Genomic DNA, 19,895 nt, shown 5'->3' on the forward strand with positions numbered 1-19,895 from the left:
GAGACATTAAAGGAGTACAGCTGAGAGAATCAAGAAAGAAGACTAAAGAAAAACAGTCAACCAGGACCTCCTACATGAGTCACTGAAATACAAGGTTGCCAAAGTATTATACAAAACGAATGGCCTTAAACTCTAAGAGACCTCATGAGAAAATACAGTGCATCTTGGTAACGCTCCGGACTCCAGGTCACACAAGGACTTGGCTCGATCAGACTGTCTGTTCCCTCCCATACTGTTCCTCCTCCAATGTCTGTCCCCTGTATTACTACCTATTACCATGTCTCACTACCTAGTTTCCTGTCTCACTACCTAGTATCCTGTCTCACTACCTAGTATCCTGTCTCACTACCTAGTATCATGTCTCACTACCTACTATCCTGTCTCACTACCTACTATCCTGTCTCACTACCTATTATCCTGTCTCACTACCTAGTATCCTGTCTCACTACCTATTACCATGTCTCACTACCTAGTATCCTGTCTCACGACCTAGTATCCTGTCTCACGACCTACTATCCTGTCTCACTACCTATTATCCTGTCTCACAACCTACTATCCTGTCTCACAACTTACTATCCTGTCTCACAACCTACTATCCTGTCTCACTACCTATTATCCTGTCTCACTACCTATTATCCTGTCTCACTACCTATTATCCTGTCTCACTACCTAGTATCCTGTCTCACTACCTAGTATCCTGTCTCACTACCTAGTATCCTGTCTCACTACCCACTATCCTGTCTCACAACTTACTATCCTGTCTCACAACCTACTATCCTGTCTCACTACTTATTATCCTGTCTCACTACCTATTATCCTGTCTCACTACCTATTATCCTGTCTCACTACCTACTATCCTGTCTCACTACCTACTATCCTGTCTCACTACCTACTATCCTGTCTCACAACCTACTATCCTGTCTCACTACCTATTATCCTGTCTCACTACCTACTATCCTCTCACTACCTATTTTCCTGTCTCACTACCTATTATCCTGTCTCACAACCTACTATCCTGTCTCACTACCTATTATCCTGTCTCACTACCTACTATCCTGTCTCACTACCTATTATCCTGTCTCACTACCTACTATCCTGTCTCACTACCTACTATCTTGTCTCACTACCTACTATCCTGTCTCACAACCTACTATCCTGTCTCACAACCTACTATTATTGTCTCACAACCTACTATCCTGTCTCACTACCTAGTATCCTGTCTCACTACCTAGTATCCTGTCTCACGACCTACTATCTTGTCTCACAACCTACTATCCTGTCTCACTACCTACTATCCTGTCTCACTACCTACTATCCTGTCTCACTACCTACTATCCTGTCTCACTACCTACTATCCTGTCTCACTACCTAGTATCATGTCTCACTACCTAGTATCCTGTCTCACTACCTACTATCCTGTCTCACTACTTACTATCCTGTCTCACAACCTACTATCCTGTCTCACTACCTACTATCCTGTCTCACTACCTAGTATCATGTCTCACTACCTAGTATCCTGTCTCACAACCTACTATCCTGTCTCACTACCTAGTATCCTGTCTCACTACCTACTATCCTGTCTCACTACCTAGTATCCTGTCTCACTACCTATTATCCTGTCTCACTACCTATTATCCTGTCTCACTACCTACTATCCTGTCTCACTACCTACTATCCTGTCTCACTACCTACTATCCTGTCTCACAACCTACTATCCTGTCTCACTACCTATTATCCTGTCTCACTACCTACTATCCTCTCACTACCTATTTTCCTGTCTCACTACCTATTATCCTGTCTCACAACCTACTATCCTGTCTCACTACCTATTATCCTGTCTCACTACCTACTATCCTGTCTCACTACCTATTATCCTGTCTCACTACCTACTATCCTGTCTCACTACCTACTATCTTGTCTCACTACCTACTATCCTGTCTCACAACCTACTATCCTGTCTCACAACCTACTATTATTGTCTCACAACCTACTATCCTGTCTCACTACCTAGTATCCTGTCTCACTACCTAGTATCCTGTCTCACGACCTACTATCTTGTCTCACAACCTACTATCCTGTCTCACTACCTACTATCCTGTCTCACTACCTACTATCCTGTCTCACTACCTACTATCCTGTCTCACTACCTAGTATCATGTCTCACTACCTAGTATCCTGTCTCACTACCTACTATCCTGTCTCACTACCTACTATCCTGTCTCACAACCTACTATCCTGTCTCACTACCTACTATCCTGTCTCACTACCTAGTATCATGTCTCACTACCTAGTATCCTGTCTCACAACCTACTATCCTGTCTCACTACCTAGTATCCTGTCTCACTACCTACTATCCTGTCTCACTACCTAGTATCCTGTCTCACTACCTACTATCCTGTCTCACTACCTACTATCATGTCTCACTAATTATTACGCCAAAATACAATTCAATATGCAGGGACGTTCGGAACAAAATCCTCTCTCACCGGTCTTTGTGTGTGGTTGTGCGTGTGTGTGTGTGTGTGTGTGTGTGGTTGTGTGTGTGGTTGTGCGTGTGTGTGTTCTCACCTCCTCCCGGTCCAGTCTCTTGTTGACTTTGAGTAGTCCCGTTACCGGGTCGATCCAGAACTGGTTGCCACGGTCACCACGGAGGATGGAGTAAGTGATTCGCCCGTTCACCTGGCTGTCCAGGTCCTCCGCTAGCAACTGTACACACACACACACATAATCACACATCAAATAAGATATTTGACTAGTTAAAGTGATTTGAAAGTCACAACACAATTGACAGTAAAATAGAGGAGATAGAAACAACAGAAGGCAATACAAGAGATCAATACAATATATCAATACAGTAGATCAATACAAGAGATCAATACAAGAGATCAATACAAGAGATCAATACAAGCGCTCAATACAATAGATCAATACAATAGACACAATAGGTCAATAGAAGAGATCAATACATGAGATCAATACAATATATCAATACAAAAGACACAATAGGTCAGTAAAATATATCAATACAATAGATCAATACAATAGACACAATAGATCGATACAATAGATCAATAAAAGTGATCAATACAAATATAATAGATCAATAACAGATAATAATAGTGAAATCCTCAATTAAAGGACAGGTAAAAAAGGTGGGTTTTCAAACTGACCACACACCCAACTGACCCAACCACCCACCCACACCCACCCAACCAACCCAACCACCCACACCCACCCAACTGATCCAACCACCCACACCCACCCAACCGACCGACCCAACCACCCACACCCACCTAACCAACCCAACCGACCCAACCACCCACACCCAACCGACCCAACCACCCACACCCAACCGACCCAACCACCCACACCCAACTGACCCAACCACCCACACCCACCCAACCGAAGGACCCAACCACCCACACCCACCCAACCAACCCAACCACCCACACCCACCCAACCAACCCACCCAACCAACCACCCACACCCACCCAACCACCCACACCCACCCAACCGACCCAACCACCCACACCCAACTGACCCATCCATCCACCCACACCCACCCAACTGACCCAACCACCCACACCCACCCAACCGAAGGACCAAACCACCCACACCAACCAAACCGACCCAACCAACCACCCACACCCACCCAACCGACCCAACCACCCACACCCAACAGACCCATCCATCCACCCACACCCACCCAACTGACCCAACCACCCACACCCACCCAACCGAAGGACCCAACCACCCACACCAACCAAACCGACCCACCCTCCCACCCACACCCACCCAACCGACCCAACCACCCACACCCACCCACCCACCCATCCAACCCAACCACCCACACTCACCCACCCACCCACCCAACCAACCCAACCACCCACCCACACCCACCCAACTGACCAAACCACCCACACCCAACCACCCACACCCAACTGACCCAATCACCCACACACTCACCCTGGTGATAGTCTGTCCGACTGATGCGTCCTCGCTGACCAGCACATTGTAGATATCCTGACTGAAGGCTGGAGCGTTGTCGTTGACGTCCATCAGTTCTATGGTTACCATGGTAGCAGTGCTGAGGGGCGGGGCCCCGCCGTCCCAAGCCTCTATAGTCAGGAAGTAGTCCTTACACACCTCAAAGTCCATGTCATCAACTACTGAGATGGAGCCTACACACACACACACACACACACACACACACACACACACAGACACACACACACACACACACACACACACACACACACACACACACAGACACACACACAGACACACACACACACACACAGACACACACACACACACAGACAAAGTCTTTAAGTACCTTGAAGTCAAGGAAATTATACACCCACCTACCTTCCTACTCACCCAGATTTCTGTCAATCTGAAACTTCCCCAGTTCGTTGCCAGCCCTGATGCTGTACGTGACCTCAGCGTTTGCCCCAATGTCGTCACTGGTGGCCGACAGCCGCAGGATCTCTGTTCCCATGGCAACGTCCTCGGGCACGGTGACGGTGTAGTCACGCCTCTGGAACACCGGGGGGTTGTCGTTGACGTCCAACACCACTACTGTCAGATCCACCTGTTAGGAACAAGAACAACGCAAAAACACATAAACACACACACACAGACATAACCCAAGCTTGAAGATTCCCTAACACACACACACATACATAATCTTAGCCTCAATATTCATTTTACGTTTAAAGCATTGGTACGAGACGAGAAACTATTCAGAAGACAACACTTAAAAGCACCGGTAAAAGATAAGGAACAACTCAGAAATTCCATCTCTACCAATCATCAGGACGGTTCAGTACAATTCAGCTAAATAGTCCTCAATTCCAAAAACCAACAGCTATCATTGGTCAGATTGTATCACCCTGTGAAGATAGTGCCCCCTGCTGGCTAATAGAAACACAGACTCAGTTCTGTGTGGAGCCTGTGCAGAGGGACTGTGTCCTTTCATGTAACTGACCTGTGTTCTATCATATTAAAAACTAAAACTAGGTTTTAGGTGAGAATAGGCATTGGTCTGAGGCCTAAAAATAAAGGACATTCACATGAGCACCACAATGGCTACTCCACCCATGCTCTACCAAGGTTTACCAGCACACAGCTTTGACCTACTACATTAAAGGCAATAAGCAACAAGGCCAATAGACCACGGCTAAGGGATGTTGAACATCCCAACCTTGTTTAGCTTTATCCACTCTTTGTATCAGTTTGATTCATTTTCATTATTGTGGCTAATCCTTATTGTGGCTAATCCTTATTGTGGCTAATCCTTATTGTGGCTAATCCTTATTGTGGCTAATCCTTATTGTGGCTAATCCTTATTGTGGCTAATCCTTATTGTGGCTAATCCTTATTGTGGCTAATCCTTATTGTGGCTAATCCTTATTGTGGCTAATCCTTATTGTGGCTAATCCTTATTGTGGCTAATCCTTATTGTGGCTAATCCTTATTGTGGCTAATCCTTATTGTGGCTAATCCTTATTGTGGCTAATCCTTATTGTGGCTAATCCTTATTGTGGCTAATCCTTATTGTGGCTAATCCTTATTGTGGCCTAGCTTCACACAGTTGTGCACGGCAACGCAGAAAAATATCCAACACATGGCAGAGTTGTTAGTTTGGCAAACGTGGATTAAAATGCCTTGAAGACATGAGAAGGAGCGTAATGGTGTCCACAGATCGATTTACATGTGAACAAGTCGGCCGGAACAGGTACCAGAACCACGCAGGTCCTCTAAACAGATAACTTCACATCTAAGAGGTTTATCAAAATCATGGTCGAAATACCTCCACCGGGAGGTGAACCCACGACGTTCTGGTCCACAGACAGGAAATCTAACCATTACGATATGAATCCTGTTCTGAAAACCTTGACTTCGACAGACCATTTAAATGTATCGAAGAGTTCGTTCCAACAACTGCACCTGTGTCCTATCATATACCTGACCTGTTTCCTATCATATCACTGACCCGTGTCCAATCATATCACTGACCCGTGTCCTATCGTATAACTGACCTGTGTCCTATCATATAACTGACCTGTGTCCTATCATGTACCTGACCTGTGTCCTATCATATACCTGACCTGTGTCCTATCATATCACTGACCCGTGTCCTGTCATATACCTGACCTGTGTCCTATCATATAACTGACCTGTGTCCTATCATATAACTGACCTGTGTCCTATCATATCACTGACCTGTGTCCTATCATATAACTGACCTGTGTCCTATCATATCACTGACCTGTCCTATCATATAACTGACCTGTGTCTTATTATATCACTGACCCGTGTCCTATCATATCACTGACCCGTGTCCTATCATATAACTGACCCGTGTCCTATCATATAACTGACCTGTGTTCTATCATATCACTGACCCGTGTCCTATTATATACCTGACCAGTGCCCTATCATATAACTGACCTGTGTCCTATCATATAACTGACCCGTGTCCTATTATATACCTGACCAGTGCCCTATCATATAACTGACCTGTGTCCTGTCATATAACTGACCTGTGTCCTATCATATCACTGACCCGTGTCCTATCATATACCTGACCTGTGTCCTGTCATATAACTGACCTGTGTCCTATCATATAACTGACCTGTGTCCTATCATATCAAAGACCTGTGTCCTATCATATAACTGACCTCTGTCCTATCATATAACTGACCAGTGTCCTGTCATATAACTGACCTGTGTCCTATCATATAACTGACCTGTGTCCTATCATATAACTGACCTGTGTCCTATCATATAACTGACCTGTTTCCTATCATATACCTGACCTGTGCCCTATCATATAACTGACCCGTGTCCTATCATATACCTGACCTGTGCCCTATCATATCACTGACCTGTGTCCTATCATATCACTGACCTGTGTCCTATCATATCACTGACCTGTGATGATAGCGCCCCCTGCAGTCCGGAGCGGTCGGAGGCCTGGATCCTGACCCTGTAGGAGTCTCTGGTCTCTCTGTCCAGGGCTTTCTCCAGAACCACCACGCCTGATACTGGATCTATAGAGAAGAACCCGTCTGCGGAGTCTACCAGGGAGTACACCACCGTACGGTTTGGACCTGGAGGAAACCACAGACACAATACACAGAGTTAGCCTGTTAGCTATGTTAGCCTAGCAGCTAGCTAAACACTAACCTCTAACCTAGAGGTCATCACGGTGTAGACCACCAATCATCGTGGTGTAGACCATCCTAATTTTAACCCTGACTGAGAGTGGAAGGATCATGATAGCCTGTTAGCCTAGCTAGACCCTCCTAATTCTAACCCTGACTGAGAGTGGAAGGATCATGTTAGCCTGTTAGCCTAGCTAGGGCTAGACACTCTTAAACCTAGCACTGACTGAGAGTGGAAGGATCATGTTAGCCTGTTAGCCTAGCTAGGGCTAGACACTCTTAACCCTAACCCTGACTGAGAGTGGAGGGATCATGTTAGCCTGTTAGCCTAGCTAGACACTCTTAACCCTAACCCTGACTGAGAGTGGAATGGATAATGTTAGCATGTTAGCCTAGCTAGACCCTCTAACCCTAACCCTGACTGAGAGTGGAATGGATAATGTTAGCATGTTAGCCTAGCTAGACCCTCTAACCCTAAACCTTACTGAGAGTGGAAGGAGAAGAACCCCTCTGCTGAGTCTGCCAGGGACTAGACCACTGTACGGTTAGGATGAGGTATTAAGGATTAGGTATTAAGGCTGAAGTATTAAGGAGGTATCCAGATGTTGATATGTGACGCGATTCAGGAAACTAGGCATATGTCACATGTTATGACTTCACAGGAAATACATTTGTACGTAAAACATTTTTTTTTTAATCAAATTGTGTTTTTGGGCAGAAATGCCTTCTTGAACATGTGAACTTTCATGTGCCTTAATAACAAACTTGTATGCCATCTGTAAATACGAATAAAAATGGTTTAATTACGAGCCTAGTTGGTTTAGCCACAGAAAAAGGATACAACCTTCCCGCTAGTCATGATTGGCCGCTCTGAGACCTAGAAGTACTGTCATCTACAACCGTAAATGTCTTGGTAGACACACACACACACACACACACACACACACACACACCTTCGTCAGGGTCACTGGCTTGTAGGCGTGTCAGCAGTGCTTTGGGGGCGGCGTTCTCATAAATGTTGGCCAGGTATTGGCTGGAAAAAAAGGAGGGCGGGTTGTCGTTTACATCCAAAAGCGTGACAGAGACCTCGGAGCGACAGAAGAGCCCGCCCCCGTCGGTTGCCTGGGCGATCAACTTGTAGCTGGAGGTCATCTCACGGTCCATCACCGTCGCTGTCTTCATGTCACCTAGATAGAAGAAGAAGAAGATGCTGTTTGTGCAAAAACTGCCACCAGTGTGTGTGTGTGTGTGTGTGTGTGTGCGTGTGTAAGTGTTCATACTCGTGTTTGCGTGTGTGTATGTGTGTGCGTGTTCATACCAGTGTTTGCGTGTGTGTGTGTGTGTGTGTGCGTGTTCATACCAGTGTTTGTGTGTGTGTGTGTTCATACCAGTGTTTGTGTGTGTGTGTGTGTGTGTTCATACCATTGTTTACGTGTGTGTGTGTGTTCACACCAGTGTTTGTGTGTGTGTTCACACCAGTGTTTGTGTGTGTGTGTGTGTTCATACCAGTGTTTGTGTGTGTGTGTGTGTTCACACCAGTGTTTGTGTGTGTGTGTGTGTGTTCATACCAGTGTTTGTGTGTGTGTGTGCGTGTTCATACCAGTGTTTGTGTGTGTGTGTGCGTGTTCATACCAGTGTTTGTGTGTGTGTGTGTGTTCATACCAGTGTTTGTGTGTGTGTGTGCGTGTTCATACCAGTGTTTGTGTGTGTGTGCGTGTGTGTGTTTGTGTTTGTGTGTGTGCGTGTTCATACCAGTGTTTGCGTGTGTGTGTGTGTGTGTGTGTGTGTGTGCGTGTTCATACCAGTGTTTGTGTGTGTGTGCGTGTGTGTGTTTGTGTTTGTGTGTGTGCGTGTTCATACCAGTGTTTGCGTGTGTGTGTGTGTGTGTGTGTGTGTGTGTGTTCATACCAGTGTTTGCGTCCATATAGAAGTCCTCTACTCCGATCCCAAAAAGAGAATACTGTATCTCAGCGCTGGTGCCTGTGTCTGCGTCAGATGCCCTTACAGTCAGAATGACCTGGTTAGGGGGCATGTCCTCAGGGAAGGTCACGCGGTAGACCGCCTAGGGAGATATGCACACACACATGGACAGGCGCACACAAAAACATTAACACAAGTACCATTAACCCCATATGGCCCCTAGGAGGAACCACCTGAAAACACAAAATCATAAAACAACTCTGCCTTCCACAATATTACCATGTCCTACAGTATACTGACTCCCCTTGCTTCATGTCTCCCCCTACTGCTACAGTATACAAACTCCCCCTTCTCCTACAGTATACTGACTCCCGTTTCTCCTACAGTATACTGACTCCCGTTTCTCCTACAGTATACTGACTCCCCCTACTGCTACAGTATACTGACTCCCCCTACTGCTACAGTATACTGACTCCCGTTTCTCCTACAGTATACTGACTCCCCCTACTGCTACAGTATACTGACTCCCCCTTCTCCTACAGTATACTGACTCCCCCTATTGCTACAGTATACTGACTCCCGTTTCTCCTACAGTATACTGACTCCCCCTACTGCTACAGTATACTGACTCCCCCTACTGCTACAGTATACTGACTTCCCCTGCTTCATGCCTCCCCCTACTGCTACAGTATACTGACTCCCCCTACTGCTACAGTATACTGACTCCCGTTTCTCCTACAGTATACTGACTCCCCCTACTGCTACAGTATACTGACTCCCCCTTCTCCTACAGTATACTGACTCCCCCTTCTCCTACAGTATACTGACTCCCCCTTCTCCTACAGTATACTGACTCCCCCTTCTCCTACAGTATACTGACTCCCCCTACTTCTACAGTATACTGCCTCCCCCTTCTCCTACAGTATACTGACTCCCCCTACTCCTACAGTATACTGACTCCCCCTTCTCCTACAGTATACTGCCTCCCCCTTCTCCTACAGTATACTGACTCCCCCTACTTCATGTCTCCCCCTTCTCCTACAGTATACTGACTCCCGTTTCTCCTACAGTATACTGACTCCCCCTACTCCTACAGTATACTGCCTCCCCCTTCTCCTACAGTATACTGACTCCCCATTCTCCTACAGTATACTGCCTCCCCCTTCTCCTACAGTATACTGACTCCCCCTACTCCTACAGTATACTGCCTCCCCCTTCTCCTACAGTATACTGACTCCCCCTTCTCCTACAGTATACTGACTCCCCCTACTCCTACAGTATACTGACTCCCCCTTCTCCTACAGTATACTGACTCTCCTACAACATCCTATCTGTTCTATTTCTACAATTATATCTGTTCTAGTTCTCCACTGTGACCCCTGACCTCTGACCTGGTTGCAGACAGGTGTGTTGTCGTTGGCGTCCATGACAGTGACCTCCACGGCAGTACGGGTGATGTAGAGGCCGTCGCTGGCGGTGATGTTGAGTAGATAGAAGTCCTGTTTTTCCCTGTCCAGCTGACCGCACACCACCACCATCCATTCCCCCTGGACCAGCGCTATACTGAACACTCCCCCTGGGTTACCACCTGTAGTGAGAGGAGAGGTTAGACATTCACACATACACACACGCACACAAACTCAGCTGTCTCCATCGTCCTTTGTGCTTGGTACTGACTAACTAACTAACTAGCCAACATACTAACTAACTAAGGAACTAACTAACTAACTAGCTAACTAGCTAACATAACATACTAACTAACTAACCAACATACTAACTAACTAACCAACCAACACACCAACTAACCAAAAATACTAACAAACAAAATAACTTACTAGCTAACTAAGCAACATAGTAAATCAATAACATACTAAATAGCTAACTAACTAACCAACATACTAACTAGCTAGCTAACATACTAACTAACACGCTAACACAATAACTAGCTAGCTAACATACTAACTAACACACTAACACAATAACTAGCTAGCTAACATATTAACTAACACGCTAACACAATAACTAGCTAGCTAACATACTAACTAACCAACATACTAACTAGCTAGCTAACATACTAACTAACACGCTAACACAATAACTAGCTAGCTAACATATTAACTAACACGCTAACACAATAACTAGCTAGCTAACATATTAACTAACACGCTAACACAATAACTAGCTAGCTAACATATTAACTAACACGCTAACACAATAACTAGCTAGCTAACATATTAACTAACTATCTATCATTCACTGAACAAAAATATAAATTCAACATGCAACAATTTCAAAGTTTTTACTGAGTTACAGTTCATATAATGAAACCAGTCGATTGAAATAAATTAATTAGGCCCTAATCTATGAATTTCACATGACTGGGAATACAGATATGCTTCTGTTGATCACAGATAACCTTTAAAAAAAAGTAGGGGCGTGGATCAGAACACCTGTCAGTATCTGGTGTGACCTCTATTTGTCTCATGCAGTGCAACACATCTCCTTCACATAGAGTTGATCAGGCTGTTGATTGTGGTCTGTGGAATGTTGTCCCACTCCTCTTCAAATGGCTGTGTGAAGTTGTTGGATATTTTGGTGGGAACTGGAACACGGTGTCGTACATGTCGATCCAGAGCATCCCAAACATGTTCAATGGGTGACATGTCTGGTGAGTATGCAGGCCATGGAAGAACTGGGACATTTTCAGCTTCCAGGAATTGTGTTCAGATCCTTGCAACATGGGGGCCTTGTATTATCATGCTGAAACATGAGGCGATGGTGGTGGATGAATGGCACGACAATGAGCCTCAGGATCTCGACACGGCATCACTGTGCATTCACATTTACCATTGGTAAAATGTAATTGTGTTCATTGTCCATAGTTTATCCCTGCCCAAACGATAAACCCACTGCCACCAACTCTGTTCATAACAGCAAACCGCTCGCCCACACAATGCCTTCTGCCCAGTACAGTTGAAACCGGAATTCATCCTTGAGGAGCACACTTCTCCAGCGTGCCAGTGGCCATCGATGGTGAGCATTTTCCCATTGAAGTTGGTTGAGACACCAAACTGCAGTCAGGTCAAACCATGGTGAGGACAATGAGCACGCAAGTAAGCTTCCCTGAGACGGTTTCTGATAGTTTGTGCATTCAATTCTCTTGCAACAGCTCTGGTGGACATTCCTGCAGTCAGCATGCCAATTGAACGCTCCTTCAAAACTTGAGACATCTGTTGTGTGACAAAACTGCACATTTTAGAGCGGCCTTTTATTGTCCCCAGCACAAGGTGCACCTGTGTAATGATCATGCTGTTTAATCAACTTCTTGATATGCCACACCTGTCAGGTGGATGGATTATCTTGGCAAAGGAGAAATGCCCACTAACAGGGATGTAAAAAAATGTGTGCACCAAATTTGAGAGAAATTAGCTTTTTGTGCGTATGTAGAATTACTGGGATATTTTATTTCGACTCATGGGACCAACACTTTACATGTTGCATTTATATTTTTGTTCAGTATACTAAGTAACATACTAACTATCAAACATATTAACTAATTAACTAACCAGCTGATATACTAACCTGTGGTAGCTGACCAGTATGTTCTGATCACACACAGGCGCACGTACAGTGCGGTGCAAAAGTATTTATCGTTTTTCCTATTTTGTTGCATTACAACCTGTCAGTTAAATAGATTTTCAATAAGATCTGGTGCAACCAATTACCTTCAGAAGTCACATAATTAGTTAAATAAAGTCCACCTGTGTGCAATCTAAGTGTCACATGATCTGTCACATAATCTCAGTATACAGTGCCTTGCGAAAGTATTCGGCCCCCTTGAACTTTGCGACCTTTTGCCACATTTCAGGCTTCAAACATAAAGATATAAAACTGTATTTTTTTGTGAAGAATCAACAACAAGTGGGACACAATCATGAAGTGGAACGACATTTATTGGATATTTCAAACTTTTTTAACAAATCAAAAACTGAAAAATTGGGCGTGCAAAATTACACTCCACAGAGCTGGGCTTTATGGAAGAGTGGCCAGAAAAAAAGACATAGCTTAAAGAAAAAAAATAAGCAAATATGTTTGTATGCCAAAATACATGTGGGAGACTCCAGTCAGATGAGACTAAAATTGAGCTTTTGGCCATCAAGAAAAATGCTATGTCTGGCACAAACCCAACACCTCAGCATCCCGATAAGAAACATCCCCTCAGCATGATGCTGCCACCACCATGCTGTAGGAATGTTTTTCATCGGCAGGGAAACTGGTCAGATTTGAATGCATGATGGATGGCGCTAAATACAGGGAAATTATTGAGGGAAACCTGTTTCAGTCTTCCAGAGATTTGAGACTGGGACGGAGGTTCACCTTCCAGCAGGACAATGACCCTACGCATACTGCTAAAGCAACACTCAATACTAACTAACCAACATATGAACTAGCTAACTAACCTGTGATGTGGTAGCTGACCAGTTTGTTTTTATCCGTTGTGTCTCCGTCCTTGGTGCTGAGGACAGACACCACCTCTCCTGGCGGGTCACTCTCTCTGACCGCGCCCCGGTAAAACTCTCTCTCGAATCGCGGAGGGTTGTCATTCACATCTGCTACAGACACCTGGTACAGGAAGACAGGAGAAAGTAGACGTACTACTAGAGTGTGTATGTAAGTTTTCTTCATGCATGGATATCAATGGGACACAGTTGAAATTTGACTGAAGTGGAAGTTGGGATTCATCCCTTACTGTTATTTACAGTTTTCTCAATCTCTTACAAGGATCTTTCATAACAATGTTGTTGATTTCATTTTTGGGGGAAGGGGGGGGTTTCTGCAAATGCAGTTGCCTTCTCCAAAAAAACACATCAAACTATAATTATGACAAATGTTTTCAGTAAAAGAACACAGATGTCTGCTAAAAAAAGGATAACACAACCATGCTTATTTATTTGAGCCGAAACAGAAAGTCAGTCTGTCTTAAATTCCCAGTAGATCAGATTAAATCAAATATTATTCCTGATGAAAATAATTTTTTAAAAAATAACATTTTGTTATTGTGTGCCGGATTCATTCATCGGTATCATCACAATCCAATTTCCTGTGTTCAAATACAAAGGTTGGCTTGCTCATAGTTTGGTCGGCTTTCCATTGGCGCACACAGAAACACAATCCACGATTAGAAATAAGGAAAGGTGAATACATTGGGAGGAATACATAGGCCTTAATCCACACCATTGGAGGAACACAACTGATAGGAATACATAGGCCTTAATCCACACCAAAGCAATGCTTTATAATGGAAGGTCACAACGTAACCCAAAGATACTTTAGAAGTAACAGAACTTCATTCTCTGCATCTCCTCAATATTGTAAAAAATCATCAAAATGTGAACGTCCCCATTGCCTAGATCTTATATTGTGCTTGATACTGATGGTTTAGACTTTAGTGCACTAATTTTTATTGATTGCTGGAAAAACTGAACACAATATCTTCTGATGAAAACAATGTGTTAATATTCTGTGAAAAAAATATATATAAATTGAATTTTTTTATTTACTGATGACATTTGTATTTAAAGTTTTGCAAAAGGCAAGAAAATTATCAGAATTTCTGGAAATGTATTTAAGCATTTGACCATTGTTGTTCTGTTGTAGTTCTGCTATAGACAGTTTGGTTGTTTAGTAACAAAACCAGCAGACAGGGTTGGTTTAGACTGTTGATATGCAAACTATATTTCACTACTCCTGCTGAGTCTGACTAAAATTCCACTTCTCCACTCCTCCAGAGTCTAACTAAGATCCCACTTCTCCACTCCTGTTGAGTCTGACTAAAATCCCACTTCTCTACTCCTCCTGAGTCTGACTAAAATCCCACTTCTCCACTCCTCCTGAGTCCGACTAAAATCCCACTTCTCTACTCCTCCTGACTCTGACTAAAATCCCACTTCTCCACTCCTGCTGAGTCTGACTAAAATCCCACTTCTCCACTCCTCCTGAGTCCGACTAAAATCCCACTTCTCTACTCCTCCTGACTCTGACTAAAATCCCACTTCTCCACTCCTGCTGAGTCTGACTAAAATCCCACTTCTCCACTCCTCCTGAGTCTGACTAAAATCCCACTTCTCCACTCCTCCTGAGTCTGACTAAAATTCCACTTCTCCACTCCTGCTTCCTTGTTTTGGAGTATCGTCTGGGATGTACTAGAAACATTCTAATAATGTAAAGTTGGTCTGTCAGGGCCATCTTCTAATCCACCCCCCACACACACTATTACCATAACATACAGTAATACCCCCACACACACTATTAACATAACATACAGTAATACCCCCACACACACTATTACCATAACATACAGTAATACCCCTACACACACTATTACCATAACATACAGTAGTACCCCCACACACACTATTACCATAACATACAGTAATACCCCCACACACACTATTACCATAACATACAGTAATACCCCTACACACACTATTACCATAACATACAGTAATACCCCCACACACACTATTACCATAACATACAGTAATACCCCTACACACACTATTACCATAACATACAGTAATACCCCCACACACACACTATTACCATAACATACAGTAATACCCCCACACACACTAGTACCATAACATACAGTAATACCCCTACACACAGACACTAATACCCCCACACACACTATTACCATAACATACAGTAATACCCCCACACACACTATTACCATAACATACAGTAATACCCCCACACACACTATTACCATAACATACAGTAATACCCCCACACACACTATTACCATAACATACAGTAATACCCCCACACACACTATTACCATAACATACAGTAATACCCCCACACACACTATTACCATAACATACAGTAATACCCCCACACACACTATTACCATAACATACAGTAATACCCCCACACACACTATTACCATAACATACAGTAATACCCCCACACACACTATTACCATAACATACAGTAATACCCCCACACACACTATTACCATAACATACAGTAATACCCCCACACACACTATTACCATAACATACAGTAATACCCCCACACACACTATTACCATAACATACAGTAATACCCCTACACACACTATTACCATAACATACAGTAATACCCCTACACACACTATTACCATAACATACAGTAATACCCCCACACACACACTATTACCATAACATACAGTAATACCCCTACACACTATTACCATAACATACAGTAATACCCCTACACACACTATTACCATAACATACAGTAATACCCCCACACACACACTATTACCATAACATACAGTAATACCCCTACACACACTATTACCATAACATACAGTAATACCCCTACACACACTATTACCATAACATACAGTAATACCCCTACACACACTATTACCATAACATACAGTAATACCCCTACACACACTATTACCATAACATACAGTAATACCCCTACACACACTATTACCATAACATACAGTAATACCCCTACACACACTATTACCATAACATACAGTAATACCCCCACACACACACTATTACCATAACATACAGTAATACCCCTACACACACTATTACCATAACATACAGTAATACCCCTACACACAGACACTAATATCCCCCTACACACAGACACTAATACCCCCTACACACAGACACGAATACCCCCTACACACAGACACTAATACCCCCTACACACAGACACTAATACCCCCTACACACAGACACTAATACCCCCTACACACAGACACTAATACCCCCTACACACAGACACTAATACCCCTACACACAGACACTAATACCCCCCCACAAACAGACACTAATACCCCCCTACACACAGACACTAATACCCCCCTACACACAGACACTAATACCCCTACACACAGACACTATTACACCCTACACACAGACACTAATATCCCCCTACACACAGACACTAATACCCCCCTTCACACAGACACTAATACCCCCCCACACACACAGACACTAATACCCCACTACACACAGACACTATTACCCCCCTACACACAGATACTAATACCCCCCCCCACACAGACACTAATACCCCCTACACACAGACACTAATACCACCTACACACAGACACTAATACCCCCTACACACAGACACTAATACCCCCTACACACAGACACTAATAACCCCTACACACAGACACTAATACCCCCGTACACACAGACACTATTACCCCCCTACACACAGATACTAATACCCCCCCCCACACAGACACTAATACCCCCTACACACAGACACTAATACCACCTACACACAGACACTAATACCCCCCTACACACAGACACTAATACCCCCTACACACAGACACTAATACCCCCTACACACAGACACTAATAACCCCTACACACAGACACTAATACCCCCGTACACACAGACACTATTACCCCCCTACACACAGATACTAATACCCCCCCCCACACAGACACTAATACCCCCTACACACAGACACTAATACCCCCTACACACAGACACTAATAACCCCTACACACAGACACTAATACCCCCGTACACACAGACACTAATAGCCCCACTACACCCCCCCCCCACACACATCCCCCCTGCCATCACCGTGACGACAGACACCCCCCACACACACACACACATCCCCCCTGCCCTCAGCGTGACGACAGAAACCCCCCCCACACATCCCCCCTGCCCTCACCGTGACGACAGACCCCCCCCCACACACACATCCCCCCTGCCCTCACCGTGACGACAGACACCCCCCCCACACACAGCCCCCCTGCCCTCACCGTGACGACAGACACCCCCCCCACACACACATCCCCCCTGCCCTCACCGTGACGACAGACGCCCCCCCACACACATCCCCCCTGCCCTCACCGTGACGACAAGACGCCCCCCCCCACACACATCCCAACTGCCCTCACCGTGACGACAGACACCCCCCCCACACATCCCCCCTGCCATCACCGTGACGACAGACCCCCCCCCCCCCCCCCCCCCCCACACACACACACACACATCCCCCCTGCCCTCACCGGGACGACAAACACCCCCCCCCACACATCCCCCCTGCCCTCACCGTGACGACAGACACCCCCCCCCCCCCCCACACACACATCCCCCCTGCCCTCACCGTGAAGACAGACACCCCCCCCACACCCCCCCCCCCCCCCTGCCGTCACCGTGACGACAGACACCCCCCCCCCACACACACATCCCCCCTGCCCTCACCGTGACGACAGTGGTAGAGGATAGCTGTAGCAGCTCCCCCAGGTCTGAAGACACCACCACGAAGGTGTAGCTGGGTCCAGCCTCATGGTCCAGAACCGACAGGGTTGTGATCCAGCCCGTTTTACTGTCAATGGAGAACACTGGTCCGGTACCAGTAGAACTAGTTGAACCAGTACTGGTACCAGTAATACCAAATGAGGGACCGGCTGAGCTGCGGTCTGGTCTGTTCTCCTGGATCTGGTTAAGTGGAGGACCCAAGCTGTAGGTGACCTGGAAAAAAGAGGAGGAGGAAAGGAAGAGGAGGAACAGTAGGAGAAGTAAGAGATGAGGAGGGGGAAAGGAGGAGGAGGAGGAGGAGGAGGAGGAGGGGTGGGGGAACAACAGGAGGAAGGGGAAGGGGAAAAGGAGGAGGAGGAACAAGAGGAGAAGTAAGAGATGAAGAGGGGGAGGAAGAGGAGGACAGTGGTATAGTTAAGGGTAAATGCCATTTACACCCCATTGTGCGAGTGTTTAATCAAATCAAATGTATTTATAAAGCCCTTCTTACCTCAGCTGATATCTCAAAGTGCTGTACAGAAACCCAGCCTAAAACCCCAAACAGCAAGCAATGCAGGTGTAGAAGCACGGTGGCTAGGAACAACTCCCTATTTTACCCATCTATCAGTGGCAATGCAGGTGTAGAAGCACGGTGGCTAGGAACAACTCCCTAGTTTACCCATCTATCAGTGGCAATACAGGTGTAGAAGCACGGTGGCTAGGAACAACTCCCTAGTTTACCCATCTATCAGTGGCAATGCAGGTGTAGAAGCACGGTGGCTAGGAACAACTCCCTAGTTTACCCATCTATCAGTGGCAATGCAGGTGTAGAAGCACGGTGGCTAGGAACAACTCCCTAGTTTACCCATCTATCAGTGGCAATGCAGGTGTAGAAGCACGGTGGCTAGGAACAACTCCCTAGTTTACCCATCTATCAGTGGCAATGCAGGTGTAGAAGCACGGTGGCTAGGAACAACTCCCTAGTTTACCCATCTATCAGTGGCAATGCAGGTGTAGAAGCACGGTGGCTAGGAACAACTCCCTAGTTTACCCATCTATCAGTGGCAATGCAGGTGTAGAAGCACGGGGGCTAGGAACAACTCCCTAGTTTACCCATCTATCAGTGGCAATGCAGGTGTAGAAGCACGGTGGCTAGGAACAACTCCCTAGTTTACCCATCTATCAGTGGCAATGCAGGTGTAGAAGCACGGTGGCTAGGAACAACTCCCTAGTTTACCCATCTATCAGTGGCAATGCAGGTCTAGAAGCACGGTGGCTAGGAACAACTCCCTAGTTTACCCATCTATCAGTGGCAATACAGGTGTAGAAGCACGGTGGCTAGGAACAACTCCCTAGTTTACCCATCTATCAGTGGCAATGCAGGTGTAGAAGCACGGTGGCTAGGAACAACTCCCTAGTTTACCCATCTATCAGTGGCAATGCAGGTCTAGAAGCACGGTGGCTAGGAACAACTCCCTAGTTTACCCATCTATCAGTGGCAATGCAGGTGTAGAA

The 19,895-nt window shown here is 45.4% G+C and overlaps 1 protein-coding gene across 1 annotated transcript in view; it reads right to left on the bottom strand.

Moving 5' to 3' along the window:
• Positions 1 to 19,895, bottom strand: part of LOC110510923 (protocadherin Fat 3) — a 313,201-nt gene that overhangs the window by 70,249 nt on the left and 223,057 nt on the right. The window contains exons 45-53 of the mRNA XM_036967730.1: positions 18,345 to 18,614; positions 13,553 to 13,715; positions 10,484 to 10,680; positions 9,081 to 9,234; positions 8,126 to 8,359; positions 6,940 to 7,118; positions 4,381 to 4,594; positions 3,967 to 4,181; positions 2,569 to 2,706 (exon numbers count right to left, since the gene is read on the bottom strand). Of these exons, the coding sequence (XP_036823625.1) occupies positions 2,569 to 2,706; positions 3,967 to 4,181; positions 4,381 to 4,594; positions 6,940 to 7,118; positions 8,126 to 8,359; positions 9,081 to 9,234; positions 10,484 to 10,680; positions 13,553 to 13,715; positions 18,345 to 18,614 (1,764 nt within the window). The remainder of the gene's footprint in view (positions 1 to 2,568; positions 2,707 to 3,966; positions 4,182 to 4,380; positions 4,595 to 6,939; positions 7,119 to 8,125; positions 8,360 to 9,080; positions 9,235 to 10,483; positions 10,681 to 13,552; positions 13,716 to 18,344; positions 18,615 to 19,895) is intronic.

Source organism: Oncorhynchus mykiss, chromosome Y (genome assembly GCF_013265735.2).
Source record: "Oncorhynchus mykiss isolate Arlee chromosome Y, USDA_OmykA_1.1, whole genome shotgun sequence".
NCBI lineage: Eukaryota > Metazoa > Chordata > Actinopteri > Salmoniformes > Salmonidae > Oncorhynchus > Oncorhynchus mykiss.